The sequence below is a fragment of the Lutjanus erythropterus genome, chromosome 1 (genome assembly GCF_056507025.1).
Source record: "Lutjanus erythropterus isolate fLutEry1 chromosome 1, fLutEry1.hap2, whole genome shotgun sequence".
NCBI classification, from domain to species: Eukaryota; Metazoa; Chordata; class Actinopteri; order Lutjaniformes; family Lutjanidae; genus Lutjanus; species Lutjanus erythropterus.
Window position 1 is genome coordinate 11,215,784 of NC_139317.1, and position 22,808 is coordinate 11,238,591.

The 22,808-nt window shown below is 38.2% G+C and overlaps 1 protein-coding gene across 2 annotated transcripts in view; it reads right to left on the bottom strand.

The window, feature by feature from the left end:
• The window catches only part of chrna7a (cholinergic receptor, nicotinic, alpha 7a (neuronal)), a 41,371-nt gene extending 23,119 nt beyond the window's left edge, over nt 1-18,252 (bottom strand). The window contains exons 1-3 of one of the 2 annotated variants that reach the window (XM_084741722.1): nt 18,165-18,252; nt 9,690-9,829; nt 7,665-7,709 (exon numbers count right to left, since the gene is read on the bottom strand). In XM_084741722.1, coding sequence (XP_084597848.1) covers nt 7,665-7,709; nt 9,690-9,829; nt 18,165-18,219 — 240 coding nt within the window. In that variant the 5' untranslated portion in view covers nt 18,220-18,252. Of the gene's footprint in view, nt 1-7,664; nt 7,710-9,689; nt 9,942-18,164 lie in introns of those variants that run through there. The other variant, XM_084741641.1, reaches the window with a different exon arrangement.
• Between the last annotated feature and the right edge of the window lie 4,556 nt (nt 18,253-22,808).

Below are 22,808 nucleotides of genomic sequence, written 5' to 3' on the forward strand. Positions count from 1 at the left end.
GTTTTGCAGGTGTCTGGTCATAAAATAAAGTACTAGACAATTTAAAATTCTGAAGTCAAGGGATCACCAAAGTTATTACGATTCACCCTGAGGGGGACAAGAATAGTTGAAGGAAATGTCATGGCAATCCACTCAGTAGTTGTTGAGACATTTGGACAAAAAACGTCAACCTGCTGGTGGCATGAAAAAACCAAAGTATCATAAAAGGCAGTAGAATATATAATCTAAATGTCTGTACAAAAATAGTTTTTTTTTGCCAATGTAGCAGATATCAAGCTATTTCAGCAAATATGTGAAAATGTTAAACTGCTGAAGGCACAAATGAAAAGTCAGAGGAACACCAAGTTTCCTAAGAGATCATGAATGTTTATGGAAAATTCTATGTCAATCCATCTGGTAGATGTTGAGATATTTCAGTTGGGACAAAACTAGTGGACTGACAGGACAGACACTGCTATCCATGGAGCCATACTGCTAGCATAAAGCCCTGGGGCCGTATGACAGAAACATCCCGTCTCAACTGTTGGTTTGGATGTGATTTAGGAAAAAAAACAGATGAACAGATGAACAGTTCCTAAGTGAAGTTCCCATCCTAACTGTATTACACAAGCATCTTAACTTCAAAACACTTAATAAACTCTCATAACTTTAGGATAACTGTTACCCTTATCCTAATCTTCACTTTTCCAACTCTAGTAGTAGCTAACTTACTAACTAATTTACAGTAGCTAACGGTAGTGTTCACTAGCAGTAATTCACAGTAAACCTGTCAACAGCTGCAACTGCTCACAGTAGCCAATGGTAGTGTTTGCTAACAACTAACAGCAGTGTTCGCTCACAGTAGCTAATGGTAGTGTATGCTAACACTAGATAACAGGAGTGTTCATGTACAGTAGCTAATGGTAGTGTTCTCTAACACTAGCTAACAGTAGTGTTTGCTCACAGTAGCTAATGGTAGTGTATGCTAACACTAGCTAACAGGAGTGTTCATGTACAGTAGCTAATGGTAGTGTTCTCTAACACTAGCTAACAGTAGTGTTTGCTCACAGTAGCTAATGGTAGTGTTTACTAACACTAGCTAACAGGAGTGTTCATGTGTTCATGCTAATGGTAGTGTGAGCCAACTTAATCTGTGTAGCTGCTCTTTTATTGCTCTTACACAATGGATGCCAGTGTCTGCTATCTTAGCCCCCTCCCTTTCTTTTATTTTTTGAGTTAGCATTGTTGTAATCCCCCCCCCCCCCCCCCCCAAAAAAAAAAAAGAAATTCTTTGAATTTCTCTACATTTGTTACCAAAAAAGTTAGGTGCCCATTATTGTTTTGGCTCCATTTTTTTTTTCTTTTAAAATGTCAATGTCAGTTTCAATGAGAAAAAAACAAACAAATGTGCCGTGTTGGTTGCTAGGTAACAGCCTAACCTGACATAGGATAGGATAAAGTAAAATAAGATAGGATTCCAAGAAATTATTTCTGCAACACCAAATTGGAGAAAAAATGTGATAAGACCATAGATAGTAAGTTTCTGTGATACGGCCCCGGATGCCTAATCTTCTGTAAATAATGGTCTGAGGGGTATTGTATGCTTGATTACTTTCACAGGACTGACCTCAGAGTTGAAAAAGACAAAAAATGGAATCAAAAAACTTTCAATGACTCTCAGAGAACCATGAACACAAAAAAACACAGTCTGTGACTGACATGTTTTTTTTTTAGAATACTGATTATAGTTATTAAAGTGATCATGATTTGTGTGAATCAAAACATGATTTGAAAGCTGAATCTTTCACCTTATCGAACTTCTTTGAAAAACAAGCACAAAACCCATCCAGGCCAACATATAATATCTTGATTTTTTATTTTTTTTAACACCTTGATGAAATGGCTTTTAAAAGGTCAGTCACTAATGAAGGCTGAGTAAAACACGCTGGAGGAGGGTACCATTTCCACATCCTTGCCAGCTTACTCACAAAAACACAATGATTCTCATTTTCAAGTGATTATACACTGATGAAAACATACTTGTGAATACTGTGTTCCATTTCTACTATTATTCTGCCAAGAGGTCCTCCTAAATCTTACACACTATACTTTTAAGGAATATTTTGACAGTTGGGGAAATATGCTTATTTGATTTCTTGCTGAGTATTAAATGAAAATATCAATATTGTCATATCGGGTTATATATGAGGCTACAGCCAGTTAGCTTAGCTTAGCATTAAGACTGGAAACAATAACAGTTGAGCAAGCTTGGTACCTGCTCAACTTTCTCCTTTCTCGAAGGCTACTTAAAAATGCTATGTGCTAGGCTTTTCTTTGTTGAAAAGAAACACAAATTTAGAAAATCATTAAGTGATGTTGTTGGAGGACCTACAAAAGATACATATAGTCACATCTTAAGTTGGCAAAATACTAGCTAACTAACTAGCAAACAATTGACGTATGTTAGCTAGGTAGTTAGCCAGCATGTTGCTACAGAGCACAACACTAGCTAACTAGCTAGTGAAAGACTGATGTTGATTAGTTGACTAATAAGCTAGTGTTCTGCTGACTTAAGCTAACTTAAGATTTGTTTTTCTTTTCATTACAGTCAAGCCTAGCACATAGCATTATATATAAGTACAGGATGCAGGAAATGAGAAAGTTGACCGAGGTTTCAGAAGGGGCGGAACTAAAGAAGGCGGTTGATTTTATGTCTCTTCATTCAGACAGAACCAGGCTAGCTGTTTCCCCTTGCTTCCAGTTTTTATGCTAAGCTAAGCTAGCCAGGTTGCTGTAGCCTTATATTTAACAAATAAATATGGTATCATTCTTTTTGTCTAACTTTAGGCAAGAAGACTGTCTAACTATTCCATTAAGCTACTTTTAATTAAACTCACTGAGGGCACCATAATAAAATGGCACTCAACAAAGCACGAAAATGACGCCTAAAACCAAAACTGAAGCCACTCAATTATTCATGTCATTGAGCAATATGTCATACAATTGTGCATTTATAATTTGCTAATTCCAAGACTAACCCGGGGCTGTCCAAAATATTATAATTACTACTCTCAGGCAAAAATGATTGAATGTGTAATCCTACAGAAACATCTTCCCTGTCTCAAAGTGACTTTCTGAGATGAACCCATCTTCAGGACATTTAAACTCTCTTCCCCGGAGTCCGCTAGACTAACATATGCTAGACTGGCGCTAACAGACAGTAGATACTGTGGCTGCCGTCTGTGCTATTTCCTGTTGGAGATCCGAAGTCGATCTTTCAGGGTGTGGAGTGGGAGAGATTGAGTGAGACTGCAGCTGTGATTCCACAGGGGTGATTTAAAACAGACCAAGCAGCCTTGATACAGCTTGCTGACAGTGCAGCAGCGGGGAACTCGTGTCACACAATGGACGGGCTGCGATAAAGCATCTGTGTTCATACTTCTCATCTCTCTGCATGGGGGAGAAAAGGGTATATTGCTTGTTTGGAAGAGAAAAGCAAAAGACTGTGTGCCAGGAGGCATACACGAGAATGAAAGACAATTTAACTGCAGATGCACTTTATTAGTAGTAAGTTAATTGTTGTAATTACAAACTAAATGCTACATTAAAGGCTAAAATTAAATGTACAGCTATATATTTAGAGGAATATGCCCATTTATTTTCTTGCCAAGAGTTAGATCAGAAGAAGTCTGCAATGCAAACAATTTCCCAATGAGGATTAATAAAGTATTTTTGATTCTGATGCTGATATTTGTAAATTACATATGAGGTTAGCTAGCTGCCAGTTAGCTTAGCTTAGCATAAAGACTGGAAACTTAGCCTTGCTCTGTTCAAAGTTAAAAATCAATGTTTAAGTGTAATTCTTGAGAACTGGGACAAAACTGTATTTTAAATTTTTACTCTTCAATTATGCAGAGAAAATGTATTTTAAAACATTAAACTCTTGGTTATTAAACCCTGTAATGGGCCGACCTCCTAGTGATTTATTTTTTATTAAATGCAGTCAGAAGGAAAACGTGACAGACTTGACATCTTATAGAGTCGAGAAAATGCTAAATTTCTTCATTTCACAGTATAGTCACTGTGAGTAGCCATTTCATCTTTTAAAGTTGCTCAGAGTTCTCTTAAAGCTAATCAAAATCCACATTTTCAAACCATAATTCTAATTTAGCTTTGTTTTAGAAGGGCTACAAAGTTGACATATTAGGGTTGAGACACATCGGATAGCAATATTATGTAATGAATTTGTCAAAAAATAGAAAGCTCACCACTGCTTGGGCAGTATTCCCACCTTTTTTATACCAGAAAGTGAGACAGGGGTCCTCAGGGTATAGCTCAACCTTTTTATGCCTGATTAAATCATATTTTTTGTACAAATCTGGCAGAGATTAGAAATTACTTATATTCGCATATAAAGAATAAAAAAACAATTTATCTCAATACTCAAGAATGGATGATATATATTCTTCCATCACTTTTAAGCCAGTATCTGGCCCAACAGTGAATAAAGTTCTCATACTGCAATCGAGGCCATTACTAAGTTTGTGTCCAATCAAAAGCTTTCATGTTTATGATGTAGCAGAGCATGGAAGACAAACACATCCATTCACTGCAGCAGACTGGATGTTTCTGGGAACTGGACCTCACTGAACAAGAGCACAACTTCATAATTTATTAACTGATAATTTGGGTTAAACCAGTTTGCACGTTTCTAAAGTAGCTAACTGTAACTGTTGGCTGCCATAAGCAGGCAACAGAACCAGGCTCAGCAGCCTCCCAGTGAACATGACCAGTCACCTCACGAACGCAGCCTCCGAGACCAACTGGGAATAGAACAAAGAGGCCGAATCGAGCTGGTTTTCTTGCTGGTTTTGGCTCCCAACGCCCCAGAGGTCTTATTTTTTTATTCCACTGTTCCACTTAGTCACGCTACTGTGCTGTGATTGGCTACAACTACTCTGTGCTGATTGGCTGTGAGTGCGAATGAACTGGCAGTTATGAGAACTTTAGCAAGGAGGATGTGATGGATGAATGGATAAAACACAGAACTCTCACCCAGGAGGCTGGTCCTCATTCATGTCCTGTGTGAACTTAAATGTCACTCAGCTTTTTGTTTTAAATTTAGATGACTTATTATTTTCAGTTTTCAGTCACAGTTTGGTTAGGCTTAGGCACAACAAACACATGGGTAACTTTTTTTTTAGACATGTGAAAACGAAAACTAAATTGGTAAGTTTAAGGAAAAGATTGTGTTTTATGGTTAAAATAGACCCTCTCATAATTTTAAAAAAGTTGCAAGGAAGCGTTGTCATGCAATGAGTACTAGCCGATCACAGCATGGTGGTAATAGCCAATCACGGCACAGTAGGGTGGGGCTAGGTGGAACAGTCTTGGGAAAATAAATAACATGAGCTAACACTGTTAGCAGTTAGCTAATTAACTTTCACATTCAGTGCTACTGGCTGCAGGAAATGCCAATCAATGTCTGCAACAAGTCCCTCCTTAACTTCCTGTTTTACAGGGCACACATAAGCAATAAGCACTTCACTATGCTTTCATGGAAACTTTATGTCCTATTTTATTTGTTTAAAGGACTAGTGTATAGGATTTAGCATCTAGCGATGAGCTTGCACATTGCCAACACCTCGTCTCACTCTTCCTTTCCAAGCATGTAGGGGAGACAGTGATTCGTCTGTAGACACGTGGCTGTAAAAATGCCTCATTCTAATGTAACAAAAACACAACACATCAGATTCTCACATTATTATACAACAATTAAAACAAACAATATTATATTACATTTCTGTCATATTCTGCCACTAAATCCCTGGAAATCTTACACACTGGACCTTTAATCTTGCATAAACTGAGGTGTAAACATGAAAATTGTGTTTTCTGGAGGATTGTGTGCCTCACTTCCTGGAGTTTTGCCATCATTGTTAAGACTGCAGCAAATCACAGCCAAGAAATAGTCCATCACATAATCCCCAAAAAAGACAGGAACCAGCATCTGGTGACCACCAACAGGACAAGCAGATGTAGGAAAAGGATGGATTTTGCTTTCTGAGGGGGTTTTCCCTTTCCTCAGGTGTGGCACCAAAAGTCCACACTGAGGTTGCTCCCACTCTCTCCCACAGAAACCAGTACTCTTGAAACACCTTAAGGAAACTAAAAAAAGAAGGAAGGGTCATCACATCACTACAGAACATTCTGTGCTCTGCTTGGTGCCAGTTCTATTGAAGAAAACTCGACATATCCACGCTGCATGATCTATGATGAAGAAATGCCTCTTAAAAAAGAAAAAAAGATGTTGCATGTGTTTATTTGAAGTTGGTGTCCAAAGAGCATGATGGTCATTGCATTTCCCATAAGCGACAACAGAACTGGCACAGAGGCTGAAGCATGGGATGTTCTATAGCGATGTAAGGACCCTTCCCTGTTTTCGAGTTTTATTGAACCGCCTGAGGCCGCTCATTTGTAAATCAGCCTTTCTTCCGTTTCTTGGTTACAGCTCGTTGTAATGCATTCACATAATGTGCAGCTACTATGGAACAGAACCTGGAATGGGATTGTGGACCCCTGAAGAGGCAGGACATAAAAGGGAGTGTTTCAAACGTAGGGTGAATAGAGGTAAATAGCTGCATTTACATGGCACTTTTCTAGTCTTCTGAACATTCAACTCGCTGTACACTACGATCCAACATTCACACCATTCACACGCATAATCATGGCCCATTCATACACACTCACAGCCATTGGGAGCAATTTGAGATTCAGTATTTTCGCCCTGGGATGCTTTGACATCTGGACTGGTGGAGCTAGGAATCAATGACCCTCACTATCTCTGAGCTCCGGTGAGAATATATAGTAATGTTTTTATTTTATTTTATTATTTGTTTATTTTTTAACATGTAAGCATTAGGGGTGGGAGACAAATATTGATGTATAATATGCTTTTTTTTATGATTCGTGAATTGATTTTTGGATCACTGACTCAATTTGTTCCTTATATGATGAACTGGCGCTTAGTCTCCTAGCTCAGTGCTAACACACAGTGAGAATTCCAATTAATGCGCTAGCAGAAATTAACATCGCAATCGCAGTGACATTATCTTCAGAAACTGATCCACTCTGATTCACATTTTGAACATAAAACGACTTTTGTGCTCATACTTTTATGCATATATTTCCTCTGATCTGTCGAAACAAATTAATAGTTGCTGAATCTGCCACTCTGGTATTAATGCTTCACACTGACCAGCTACGGCAACCTCAAAGGGTCAAAACTCACATTTGTGCTGTTTGCAGGTTTCAGGGGCTCTATTCATTTTGCGCTAAAATCTTATCTATCATCTTATTTTTTATTCTTATAGCACTAACCTGCTGGAGGACTGACTGATGTGATGTGCATTGTTTTGGAAATATGAATCATGATATACAGACATGTATGATTCAACTTTTTTCCATGATCTAGTCTTAAAAAACTGGCACTGAAGTATCATGATAGTATGTGAACTTATTCTAACAGAAACCCAAAATAAAGGTATGTGCTTGCAATTGAGCATAATATGGCCACTTTAAAAATGTAGTGTAATAAAATGTAGTCTGTGTGTAAGTGTAACCATGAGTTTGTGTATATTAGCTGTTCTGTGACCTCACATACATTGTAAAGGAAGAAGTCTTACCAGCTGTAGCCAAATGTTGGTCGTTAAAACCTGGTTCTTCTCATCCTGTTAGAAAAACATGATAATAATTAATATTATGATTCAGGCATTTTTGTGTATGTATGTATTTTTTCCCTCACTTTAAAAGGATAGTTCACCCAAAAATGAAAATTCAGCTTTCTGTCAATTAAAGGTTTCGTTTTTTAGTCCACAAAACAGCTTTGCGGGATCACCCAAACAATAGAAGTGAATGGTGACCAGATTTCAAACATAAAAATCAACATAAAATGTCTGTTAACCAGCATGCTGTTTGCACACCGTCACACCACACACACCCAGTTCAGACGGTGTACATGTGCGCATTAACGTGGCTCCAAGCTGAGGATCTACAGTGAAGAATCAGGCTAAAAACATGGTGTAAATAACATTTTCTTCATCGAGCTGGCTTTGAGAGACTTGGATTACACCAGACAAGCTTATTCTGTTGTTTTTTTAATGTTTGAAAACTGCTCACCATTCACTTCCATTGTCTGGGAGATTCTGCAAAGTTGTTTTCCTGTGAAACTCCAGCAGTGTTTTGCAAAGTCAAAAACTAAACCTGACCTTCAATCAGCATGAGGGTGAGCAGGTAATGTATGAATTTTAATTTCTGGGTGAACTATCCCATTAAGTTTCATAAAGGAGGAATCTGTTTAGCACCAACACAGTTCTTTAATCAGTTCTGCTAAAGCTGTCTGCACCAATTGCACTTTGAATTAATGACTTAAGGGGATAGTTCAAATTGTTTAAAGTGGGGTTTTATGAGGTACTTATTGATAGTTAGTGTATTAACTACAGTAGATGCTTGGCATGGGCCCAGCTTGTAGAGGCAGAATGAAGTATGGAAGCTAAGCAATGTGCTGCTGAAGACAGAGTCAGCAGCAACTCACACTGTATCCACTGAAAAGAACATCCCTCTAAAAAATCAACATCAGTTACATTTAAAATATTTTCATCGCTTTACCTCGACATCAGACAGCCTTTGCTGATGGGAAACTACCGTTATATAAGCCAAATATCACTAGGGTGACCAGATGTCCCACTTTATGTGGAACTAAACAGCATTTTTATCCCTTGTCCCACATCCCACATATTGAGACCATGCCCCACATTGGCTCTAGTTTTCAAAAGTCAAACCACTGCAGGACAGATGCTTTTCTAAAAAGTTTATCCAGTGGTTGTGAAGAGAGCAGAGAAAGGCTATCATCACAGAGCTGTTCGCTGCCAATCAAACTGCGCACGCGTGGGTCAGGTGCAGATCAACCTGTCACTGTCTTTACTCCACTAAGTTAAAAAACTGTGTCACCACAAAGTCACAACCTCTGCAGATTTAGGTGGAAAGTGACTTAAACTACCACAAAGACAAGGAAAGAAGCTACAGCACAGAAGAAAACTACTACTGTGTGTTGTGTTCAAGTGAATCAACCAGAGGACAAAGCACAGAGATGGTACAAGCTAATGCACAGAATAGAAATGTTTATTTTTTAATATCAAAATTTTATGTCCCAGCATTGATAACATGTCTCACACTGTCCCACACAGTTTGGTTAGTTTGGAGTGAGCAATATTTGGCTTATCTAACAGTGGTTTCCCATTCCCAAATGCTTTCTGATGGCAAGTTAGAGCGATGAAAACATTCTTAATATACCCAACACTTAAACTGATAGTAGGCCTTTTTCGTGACCCTGTCCACAGCAGCACATTGCTATGAATAAGAAATAATCCAGACTATCCCATTAAAGACCTCCCAACCCAGATGTAAATTATGCAAAATGTGTTAATATGTATGAGAAATAATTGCAAAACTTGATCAATTAAAAAATAGGAAAAAGAAAAATTTTACATATGAAAATCTATTTTAGCTGTGAGGTGAGAAGAAAGTGACAATTTTTATATTAATGAACAATAACTGATTATCACCTAAACAAGAGAAAGTTATCATAACACCACCCTGTGCAGCGCATGTGTTCGGTACGTGTGTGTGTGGAGAGACATTATTTTACGCACCACATCCATGATCTGCATGAGAGTGAGGCCGAAGTGAACGGTGACGTTCTCCGAGTCGTTGGACACGGGTCTCTCCAGTGGGTTGTAGTTAGTCATCAGGTCCTGGTACAGTCTGCGCTGGTTCGGTCCCTGAAGAGAAACTACAGAACACAAGACAAACTTGGACACTAAATATACTTTCATAATCACATCAGAAAACATTAGCAAGACAGTCACATCTATTGCCAATTCATTTTTCAATCTCATTGCCAAACTTCCATTTACAAAGACATCCTGCAGCACAAACAACAATTTTTCTAGTATAAAGAGAACTTAATGAGTGTCTGAGCTGCATTCTGCTCAATGCCTGTCTTATATAACTGATACGGTTTCTTTTTTTCTTTTCTTTTAGCAAGAGCAAAGGCAGCTCGTTTGGAATAAACAGAGAAAGAGCTGAGAGTGAATGCATGAGTAGAGACGACCATGACTGAACAGACAAGAGGTCTGCAACCTTTACTTTCAAAGGAAACATTTTTGGCCCAAAAAAGAAAGAAAAATCTGTCTGGAGCTGCCATGATTAACTTCTCAGGGACGTTTCTTTTTTTGGATTTGGCATCCATAGCAAGCCTAGAGTTGAGTCTCCATAGACTGGCCACCAGAAAATTTTAGAGGAAAAAGCCTTTTGGAGCCCAACTCAAACTCTTATATTTGAAAATGTTTTGCCAAATAATGATGTTTTGTAGAGATAATTTACCTCTCTGCTTGAACATCTGAAGAACCCCACAAAAAAATGTATTTCAAAATTTGTATAGTAGCAATTTAATTTTCAAGCACCAGCAATAATGATGAATCACATTTCTTGAAATACAAATTTTGGAGAGTGTCTTCAAGTTCAAGTTTATCTAAAGGAGAAAAGTTAATTATCTCATAACAGTTGGCACTTTGTTTAGTTTATTTCAACATTTATAAATTGGAGTTTTATTAAAAACTCAAAAATCTAGTGAAGGCAGTTGCCTTGACATGATCGTTTTTCTCAACTTTTTACAATTGAAGAATCACTTTAGGCCTACAACAATTATAAATGAAAACTAAAATATCAGGAAAAAATATTCATTTCCAGACAGTAAGCCACAGGGAGCCACTAGAGGAGGGCAAAAGAGCTGCAGGTTGCACAAACCTCCTCCAGAAACCAAAAGAAAATCCAAAGAGGAAGATGCCACAGTACCACACTATTTGGGATCAAGTGTTCGGTGTTTATCGACTACTCAATGTAAAAATATAAATATGACGAACTTGTTTGATCAAGTAAAGTGACAATTTCTCAGACACAACACAGCAAAGAGCAGTTATCCCCAAAGATGTTGTTACAATATCAAACCTAAAAGTCTGAAGCCGTGCTGGCAGAGCTACGACACTGTGCACTGCTAGAACCTCGCATGACCTTCATGTCACCACCACTAAATATAATATTATAATAATAAAAATATATATTGTGATAATAATAATTGTGATAGCATGATAGTAAGACAGGGTAAAATGAACAGACTGAAAACACTGCAATCGTAGCTGGTACTCAGAGACATTAATATTTTCTGAGGTGTAAAAAGTTTGAGAAACACTAAACTAGAGGAAGAATCTGTGGACAATATAAAGTCAGCAGACTTTCTGTGGTCTGGGAAACATGAATGAACAATCTATCCAGTAGTTGTTTAAATATTCCAGTCTGGACCGAAGTGATGAACTGAACAACACTGCTCTTCCTACAGCCACAATTCTAGCGTGGCTTAAAATGATCAATTATTTATCACATCTTTGTCTGGAATTGAAAGTTTGTTTAAGTTACAGGATGAGACAGAGCCAAGGCTACGTTCACTCCAAGTCAACCTTTTCCTCTCTCCCGCCTCGCACGTCATCCAATTTCTTAGTTTCGGGCTCATTATCATCTATAATCTTTCTTTTTCCTCATTCTGCTCATCTTGCAGGCACTCAGCACCACTCCAGCTCCACCTTAACACTCAGTGACTCAACACTCAGACACTGAGTGCTGCTAATGTATCTGCACTAAAACTTCAGTTTAACATAATTTTGCATTTAATGTTTGGCAAGCTCTTTTTTAGTTAAATTAAAATACATGTCTAGGCATAAGCATCGAAAGCACACACATTCTTTACTCAAGTAGAAGTATAGATACTTGTTACAAAACATTAAGAAACTAAATATTCTCACACGTATTTTCGTTTTTAAACAGAGAACTACAACGTACATCTTCTGAATTCATGTTTTTCTCTTTTTTACCGAATTATGATGAGTTTAATTGGCTTTTTAACTCCTCATAGATCACACTTCATTCAAACTCCACAGAAAAACATGCAGAGTTCACTAAAACCATCTTTATTAGTCTGTCTGCTCTCCCAACAACCATCAACTCTGGTTTGCTTGAATTAAATCTTTAACTCGCTGCGTTAAAAGAGTGCAAAGAGTCAGGCTCTGCAGGCTGTTTACTCTCACCCAGCTCAGCGCACTCGACCACAATGGATTCAGCCCCTTCGATATCTTCATCCAATCACCAAACTTTAAATTTAACCTCAACTTTTCTACGGCTGAGCCTTCCTCTTTGATCTATTTCATCTTGCATCATTTTCACATAGTTTTTAGTGTGTGTGTTTAGTGTTTTACATTGTTTTTGTCTTGTTACATCTGTTTTGTCTTATGTCATTTTCCTCTTGTGCCTTTTTTGTGTCTCATTTGATCTTCTATATGTTTTTTTCATCTTGTAACCTCATTGTCTTGTTACTTCTTTTGCATTGTTTTTTTTGTCATGTTCTGTCTTTTTGTCTTGTTAAGTCTTTTTCATCTTAATGTTCCTTTCACATTGTTGTTACATTGTTTTTCATCATGTTACATCTTTTTCAACTCGTTAAGTTTTTTTTTTGTATCTTGTTTTTTGCATTGTTTTTCATCATGTTACATCTTTTCCCACTTATTACATCTTTCACGTTGTTTTTCATCTAGTTAGGTCTTTTTCGTCTTGTTACGTCTGTTGTTCATGATATGCACTGATAGATACACCAAGTGTGTGTTACTGTCCCATCCATCAGGGGTGAAATGTTACTGATACTTGTAAGGCAGCATGATGATACAAATACAATGCAATGATACAAATAAAAATGCTGAATAATTTCGCTGAAATGTATTAAAACTACAGTAACAAACCCGTTTTGAAAATGTCAGATGTTTATGTTCAAATGTAGGGAATAGAAGTAAAAAGTTGTCAGAAAAAGAAATACTGAAGAAAAGTACAGTAACAAAGTAAATGTATTTAATTACTTCCCACCTCTGTGCCTACGTATTAGTCTAGAGTGGTGAAACATATGCAGCCTGGACGAGGCAGTCATCCAAATACAATACCTGGACATGATTCATCTCACTGTGCAATCTCTGATCAGACCTGCCCCTCAATTTAACACGCTCTCGTCTCCCCTCATGAGTTATGGAAAGTTTTTGGCAGCCTTTATTCACTTCACTAATAGCCACAGCCCAATTATCCTAAACCACCTATGAGAAGCACATTATCCCAATGATTTGGCAGAGAGCTTGTTGACTGTAGGCATCTATCTTACCATCCCTCCGCTCTCTGTTGAATCCACTTCTTTCATAAAATGACCCGAAGATTAGCTGAAAGCTTGTCTTTGTCCATGGCTGGGCCCCCCCTGTCCCTGTCCCCTCACAATCCAACCATAATCAAATTTCACTATGAGGATCAGCAAGAGGACATCGGTTTGTTATTGTCCGCAGATGTTTCTCTAAAACATGCCAGTACATTACTGACCGATGGACCCCACTGGGAACATTTCTGATATGTTGCCAATATGTGAGCTGGGAGCCATAAAGGGAGACGCAGAGCCTTTCTACCTCTTAATCAAATTGAAACAGCTTTAATAATGTCAGAGAGATGGACAAGAGATTTAAGAACCCCGGACAAGTGCTCAGCCATTTAGACGTACATGTATGTGCACACGCTAACACGGCTCCTCTCTGCTTCACTCTCAGTCAAGCCTCAATTAACTGGAGGCTGTAAAGTGCAGACGGAAGAGCCTGAGTCAGTGATTACCACTAAATTAACTGCCTCAATCAAAATATTCAAAATTCAGAGCAGATTTGAGTAAAACTGATGAGACGCAGCATTTTGCCAAGGTTCCACAAACTAAATACCAACATAAAAAAAAAAAAAGCAGACATGTGATGTGTGTCTCCAGAGACAGCCATGGGAAACGTGTGTTGCAACACAGTGTGAGAGGCACAAAAAGAACAGGGTAACTCTGTTTTTAATATAGAAACTCTTGTTCGGTCTCTGAATGAAGAACTGAGTGACATTTCTGGTGCTTTTCAGGAAGTCTTTCAGTCAGTCCTTTGTGCCGATGTGCCTATTTATCACACACAGACTGAGACAGACACACAAACGCAGAGACACACACACCAGAATTTACCACGCCTCATAATGAATGTGCTCTGACCGCACAGAGTGAAAACAAACCAGCTTTTATCATCTTTTCACATTTATTTATATGACTTTTTTAAATATTCAATTCTGACTGATCAATCACGGCATTCTAAGGTCTGTTATTTCTGAATAACAGACTGTGGCTATGGATGCATTTCTGATCATAGACTCTGGAGGAGCAATACAATCATTTTTAAATCCATGAAGTCATTTTAAAATTAATATTTCATGTCACATTACTGATTTTTAGGGATAAGTAATCATGTAAAAAGCAGGATAATGTACAGTGAGCAGGTCATTATTGCAAAATAAAGACTTTACATCAGGGTTCCGTGTCACCCTGTTGGGGTTTATTTCACAACAATGATCTGCTCACTGTGCATTATCTCTTACTCTGGAGGAACAATAAAATCACTTTTATGTGAGTATTTTCTGTCTAGTCTAACTATATATATATATATATATATATGTTTTTTTGTTTTTTTTTTAAGTAAGTAGCTGTCTAATGAGCAGGATAATGTACAGTGGCCAGGTCATTATTGAAAAATAAACCCCTTCAGTATGATTCAAGACCTTCAGTTACCCTTACTCCTTACTTATTCACTCTGTATTTTTGCCATTCTGTGTGAACCAGTGCCTTAATAATGGCTTGTTTATATTTCTTTAAAACCAATCACAATCATGTTGGGCGGCACTAAGTCGAGGATGAAGCAGCAGTGCCCCTGCGAAACAGTGTCTGAGTGTTTTGGTGGATCATTTGCACATCAGGAGGTGAGCCATGACATTAAAATGGCTAAATCCCCTCAAAGGAAAGGGAACAGCTGCTAACTTGTTTACAATGCAGATAGTGGATACGCTGAAAGGTGGCCAATGGCAGGCTCATACCCACAGTCTCCATCCGGTGAGCCAGAGAAGCAACTCACTTGACCAATTGGCTGATAAAAACAAAGTTTATGAGCTGAAAACAGGAGTTTAGTTGTTTGGCGTTAGAGGATGTGGGAAAAAATCCAACTATGTATTGTGCAGTTTGCTGCAATATTGAGAGGAAAGGCGATAAAACTGAGTTTTTCTATGACATGTCCAGTTTCTGGAAAACATCACCATAACAAGAGCTGACAGCATCTGGCTTGCATGGATTAGAGCAGTGATATCTCACCACGCCACCCTCTGAGTGAAAACAAGCACCGTTAAACAAACTAGTGTCATTTGAATGCATGTTGAGGCCGACATTGTAATTAGTTTACCATAACAACACAGTGACAGATATCAGAAATGCATCACCTGGAGATTCAATAAGGTACTTGTACATGTCAGGATATACCACCTCTGGTAAATCTACCACTTTGACGGAGGCAGACTCTCATCAACCCCTACTTCTTTAATTTTCTCTGAACTGATTGTTGATTGACATAATTCCTCATCTGACATACCATAGGATTTGGGCTCCGTGTAGCTCTAAAGTGATGCTGAGACCTTGGAATTTGTATTGACCACCAGTCAAACTGTGGTCGTTTTCACCCAAAAAAGGGGCGGCGGAAGCATGACACAAGAGCAAAATACCCGTACAGTTTGCTCTGATCCATGGGAGCTAAAAAGACTGCTGACAACCCCTCCTCCTCCTCCTCCTCCAGGGGCCTTGCTGGTGCTTGAACAAAACATGAACGCTGAGGCCAGTCAGATAATCACAAAACTGATTATCAATCAGACAGCATATCATGTTTCAAAAACACTGGTTAGTATTTCCATACATTACTCTGCTGTCATTTGATAACTGATAATAAATAAAAGAATTTGTATCTGGGCGAGAAAAAATTGATCTTGGGCAAGCAGGTTTCTGACCCCAAGTGAAAAAGCCCATTAACGTTGAACCGTGGCCCATTCATGGTCGAAGCTTGCTGGAAAAGAGGCCTCCTTATGTTAAGTACAGAAACAGATGTCTAAGGTTGAGAAAGATTGGCCACCTCACGAGTTTGGGACATGTGAAACTGACTGTCCATCACAGGTGTCCAACCAATGATGTCATTGTTTACAAGAACATGTTCTCAGTGGCTTAAAGTAACTGGGTGAAAACTGTTTAACAAGCAGCCAATCGCATGTCAGTTCTTTGTTTTACAGAATACTGTATAAGCTGATTATGTTTTGCTGCTTGAAATAAGCTTTGAGTGTCTCATATTGTAATGGTAATACAATTTACTTCACTTCAGCTCATTTTGTCTCAGTGTAGGAAAACAATACAAATACAGGTGAATGTCATGTTTCTTTCCCCATTTCAGGTCATTTCAAGTCTTGCCAAGTCAATCATGAGAAACCTCATGAATCACCGGTGAAAGCTGTAAGAAGTTCACTGCTCACAGACAAATCAGTCACACCACACACAGCAGAGTCCACAGGAAAAAAAAAAAGAAATGTAATGTGTATCATAATATCATAATCATCAAGTGCTGCAAATAGCTTATTTCCAATTTATAGTCTATTGACTGGTTGGTTCATAAAATGTCAAAAAATTGTGAAAATCAATTGATAAGTGTTGCCAAAAGTCCAAGAAGACGAAGATGTCTTCTTTTGTCCAAAACCCAAAGAAATTCACTTGACTGTCACAGAGGACTAAAGAAACCAGAAAATATTAAAGGGATAGTTCACCCCAAAATGACAGTCCACAAAACACTGCTGAGGTTTCACAGGAAAAGAGCATTTTCACACCCTCCCAAACAATGGAAGTGAATGGTGACCAGACCAAAAAACAAACACACACACACACACACACACACACAAAAAAAAAACAATAAAAATATAAAATGCCTCAATACTGCTGGTCTGGTGTAACCCAAGTCTCCTAAAGCCCCAGCATGCCAAGTTGACTAAAACACCATTCACTTTCACTGTTTGGGAGATTCTGTAATGCTGTTTTCCTGAGAAACTCCAGCAGTGTTTTGCAGACTAACAAAATAAACCCAACCCTCAGTCGGCATGAGAGTGAGTAAATAATGGCTGAATTTTAATTTTTGGGTGAACTATCCCTTAACATTTGAGAAGCTGGAAAAAAAGGAATTTGGACATTTCTTTTTTTCGCTTAAAAAAAAGATTCAAAACGATTACTCGATTATCAAAACAGTTGGTGATTAATTTAATAGTCAGTTAATTGCTGCAGCTCTTAATCTGTTGATTAATATATCAGTTGTTTGGTGTCTTTGATGTTGATCAGTGTTTACCAAAGCCTAATATGTCATTCTCAAATGTCTTTTGTCCAAAATCAGGAGTTAAGAATCCTAAAGATATTCACATTTAATAAGCTGGAATCAGAGAATTTTGACTTTTCTTCCTAAAAAATACTCATTAATCAATTAGCAAAATAATTGGCAATTAATTTAATAATGACCCATAATTGAATAATTGTTGCAGCTCAAGCATTCATGTTAAACAGGTTTAAAGTTAAAGAAAATATCCACTGATTACAGGCACATATGAGCGTAAAAACATTGTTTTTATGGCTGCACCAGTTACATCAGACGGAAATGTTGTCATGTACTTTTATACACCTTTATCGTTTTGTGTGGTTAAAACCGTTGGGTGGTTGACTATAGCCAGCTGTACAGTACAAAAAAAGATTTTTGTACATTTTGCTTGGACACTTCATACGTTTTAACAAAGATTAAATGAGTCGAGCAGCGCTGCAAAGGTTCACAAGAAGCTTGGACACTAAAATAACTCCTCTCATGTTATACTTTATGCTGGCTCATATTTGCATGCACCAATAAAGTCGCATGTGATGCAAAAAAGCATTAAAGCTCGCGAATGTTTCCCAAAACTCGGCACAACAGGTTTGTTTTCAGCAGACTTGCAGATCAATGCAGAGCGGAGCAGCCTGACTACACACATGAACCCCCCTAAAAAAAAAAAAAAAAAACAGTCAGAAAAAAGCTTCCCCCTGACTCCTAATCAAAATTCTCCCGTCTTGTGGAAATTAATTAGCAATTAAAGCGGAGGTGACAGCCTACCTTCCACTCTGCAGGCGGCGACTGCAAGAAAAAGCAGAAAATTCAGCAAGTCCATGTTGAAAGGAGCGATGAGGAGTGAGACTGAGAGAGCAGATGCCTCAGTTCATCTCTGGACCTGACGGGATGCGGGACTGATGATATTGTGTGTGTGTGTGTGTGTGTGTGTGTGTGTGGTCGTGGGGGTATTAAATAACCCCTCCTCTTAATGAATCGCTGCTGTTTGGCAGGACAGCGATGAGATTTGTTGCAGCATCAAGACTCTCTGCCCACAGGACAGCAGTTTGTCTCACTGACTGACCATGAACCCACTGATACAGGAGAGCACCTCTGCACTGTAGTCTGTGTTTAAAAATAGATGAAATAAATAAACAAACAAACAAACAAATAAATAAAATAGATCAAATGGACCTAAAGGATCCCCAAAGGACCCGACCCCAGGAAGTGACAAACTAATTCCGGATAGTACCTCTCTGTCCACTGGATCATTGTCTTTACTTTTCATTTAAGTGCAAATTTGCAACTTTTTTTTTCTTCAGAAATTAGTTTAAATGGTTTTAAAGTAGATTTATATGGTAGATGCACACACAGTTTTGCTCAGAAAGTTGCACAGCATCATTCTGAGCTGCAAGCAATTCACTTTTGCACAACAGGGGGACATCTGCTGGTCACTGTGCAGAATTACAGCTTTATTTTGAAAATCAGTACATGGGGTCTTCTTTTATCAGTCTAAAAGTTTGCAAGCACCACCACCACTGCCATATATCAGTATTGTCGATGACCATGATATTTTAAAGAATTAAATATTGATATAATTAAATAATACAGCACCTCTTAAACATATTATGTTCTTAAATGAGTTACAGTTATGGTTACAGACTGTCTGTTGTTCAGCACAGAGACACTTAAAAAGTTTCATCTCAAGCTGTTTAAGCAGAAGGAATTTAGAAAAGGAGAGATGAGGAGTCAAAGTGAATTAAAATGGTGCATTATTTTTCCTGTACTTTTGCACATAATATTTCTTTTCCAGTTGTGAAAATAATAAAAGTGCATTGTTTTAAGCATTTAAAGGTAGAACATAGAATAGAATGACACTACAGTGGGTTGAGGGTGATGACTGAGAGGGATTATTTGTGTATGAGTCTATCCATTGTTTTTGGAGGATGGTTTGCATGGTTTTCCTTTAAATTCTCAACTTTACAAGTCAGCCATAGATGTAAAAGTGCCTCCTCTTATCACGTCAGTCAAGGTACTAAAATTTCAGAGCAGATTTGAGTAAATAAAGGCACAGCATGTCCTGGAGGTTTCACAAACTACATACCATTTAAACTTTTAACTCTTTAAACAGATTATTATAATTTTGCATGTGGTGACCTGTGACACAGAGCACAGGGAGCAGTTTGGGCGTAACGAAGGAAATATGTGTTGTGTTGCAGCACAGTGTGAGAGGCACAAGGAGAACAGTGTTACTCTGGGACCTTTCGTTCAGCCTTTGAATGAATTTAGCGTGACATCTCTGGCGCTTTCAGTAAGACTCTCAGTCAGTCCTTTGTGTCAATCAAAACTACCTCCTGTGTGCTCGTCTCAAACACACATGCACAACTGCTAAGACACTGTTTTCAAAACAGAAGGATTTCTGCAGTAACTGAAATCAAATTTAAACAAAATCTGAGCAGAATATTTACAATAAAATTAAAGAATAATCATTCCAAACACAGGTGATTACAACTTCAGCTGAAACAATTACTAATTATCTGTTAAAAAATGTAGTAAGTAACCTAATTCAAGTATCACACTATTAAAGTAATGTAACTTGATTACTTTCCATTACTTATAAAGTGCCTCAGTACCAAATATGGTGAAATTGTTGAGCCTGACAGAATGTTTTATGTTTGTTGTTAAGTTTTATCACTAATCACTCAACATTAAAATATAGGCCTACTGCAGACAAAATGGGATGGTTTCAGAAACATGGATCAGTGAATATTCTTGTGGTTTGCATCATGTTGGATGCTTTCTGGGTGAGAACTGATCTGAGTGTGAATGATTCCCTCTGGTTTGTTGGGTGGTGCATGGGTAGGAAATCAATGCACCATCCATCACCATATGACTAGAATAAAGACAAGTAAACAACCATTCCCAGAATACAAAAAAGTTTAAAAACACAAATAAAGTAATAAAATAAAGTTGTCTATGTTTGGTTTGTGATGCTAATAGCACTTCTGGGGATATATGGTGGTACTCTGGGGTAAAACTGTGAAATGCTGTTAATTTTATGACAAAATAAAGCTTCAAAATAACCAGATATCACAGGAAAAAACAGATGGAGGCATCTAATTGGCAGAGCAGTAAAACCCAAAAGAAGATCATATGTATAGGTAGGGAAATATATATAGTTGAGACTCCTGTCTTCACAAACCCAAAGCGATTTAATTTTATGCATCTTGTGGAAACTCAGAGTTTATCTCGTATAGATGTCCCGAGCAGGTGGTAAACTGTGTTTAGATTAGCTTTACCTCCCGTTACACATGCATGAGCTGATATCTGCATAAACAAGCTGCACCTGAAGGTAAACACCAACATGAATGTTATTTGCTCTCTAATGTGTTTGCTTTCCAAAGTGGCTGCCTCTGACAGTGCTTTAATTTAATGGAGACGTATACTCTGCTGCAGGCAGATTGAAGAGTTGATTAACAGATATGTAGCAGCCGTTGTATGCACTCTGCATGTCAAATGATATGTTTCACTGGCCTGTGACCAAGATGTACTGTAGTCACAGATTAATTGCCCCGCGGATCACATTTCATCATACTTTTATCAGTCTGACAGAGAGTGCGGGTTAATTAAATGTATACACAAGTCAACATGCTCTAAGACTCTGTGCAAATTTGGTTCATTATTCCTTTGTGAGCTACATACATTATATTAGCAGGATGCAAATATGTACAATGCAGGTCTCACCTGCCCATGTGTGTGACAGAACTGTTAATTTTTAACTATTGAATGTGATTGGAGCTACTGACAGGTCTCAGCAGGAATGTGAAGCTTTACTGTCAAGGTAGTTTAAACGATTCATCCATTATTATAATGTTAATGGAGTTAATGGATTTAAACCAGGGGTTCACGAGGTTTCGATGAGTGCTAATATAGGGAGGCAGCACATGATGGACGGCTGCACAGGAAAATCCCACCACAGGTTCATGTGGTAGGATTTGTGATTGGTATTTAACAATAAAAACTCCCTGAGCACTGAATTCACCTGTCTGCAGATAAGACAGATCACTTTGTCTGTCCCTCAAGGACTTTTTTCTGGAACCTCCTTTTCTCCCTGGTGGTTTTTCCATCTCACCTCCACATTTAACTGCTAAATACAGCACTAACGTTGACAACAGAATGTAATTCCCACGACGCTCACAAGGTGCCAGTTGATGCCTGCAAACAGTAGCTTGCTAATAGCCGTCATTGCAGTTTGATGCAGTCGCCAAGCAGTGTAGCTATTAAATAAAATATAATGCATGCATTTCATGTCATCCAGCAGCCAAAATATTTCTAAGGGCCACCACTGACCCGCAGGCCACCCTTTGAGAACCCCTGATATAAACCCTCTTCTTTATTGAAAAAATGTTTATTCTCTAAAATGTGAAAAAAAAAGTCTCTACAAACATAACATATTGTTAGGTTTCCACTGTGACTCACTGACTTGGACTTTAAAAAGGTCAGAAAGTAAAAAGTATTTTCTCTGCTCCATCTGATCCTCAGTTTCAATCAGATGAGGTGATGCTGCTCATGGCAACTACTATCCTGAACTGTAGTTTCATGCTGCTTTAAAGGGAAAATGTGGCATTTTTCATGTGGATGTCCAGTCAGTGTTGATGGCAAATGTTGTCAGTTGAAGTAATAAACTCATCAGTGCTGTTATATTAACCAAAACAAAATGAGTTTTCCTGCTCCTGTAGCCATGCTGACAGTGCCTACATATACCACGCATGCAAGCCTCTGATGCTCATGCATGTGGCGTTGTATCACCACCCCAGCCTATAGCTGTTACTTTGTTAGCCAAAACATAGCGTTAGGTGACAGAAATAATCATCTGGCCAGAGATGGAGACTAGAAATCAAAGCTCTACTTTAACACCAGTTACATCAATGTGATATTACTGGATGCAGGAAGAACAGCTTGTTTTGCAGCAGACAAACTCCCTTTTTTCAATATGGGAATTTTGTCAATATAGGAATTTATTGCTTCAGATGATTTACCAAACACTGACAGGACATCCACATGAAAAGTGCCAAATTTTCCCTTTGGAAGTGGCTGCTAAAGATCGAACTTTGGCTCAAATACTTCACTTATTGATGTTCTTTTTACATGACAGACACATGTGCCAACATTTTCACGCTGCTTCATGTGCATATGTTATATTACGTATTAAAAGCAGAAATCCTTAGGAACTATAGGCAACCGACGAAACTTTAATCCTCACAGAGGCAATTAGGAACATGAAGGTGTCATCTTTGAAATGACAGCTGGTATTTAGTGTCCACTCTCCCTGTTGGGTAATTAGTCGCTGTACACAGTATATATGATGAGACTAGATTGAATTCTTTATGAAAGCTGCTGTCGAGTTTAAAACAAAGACCAGCTTTTGAT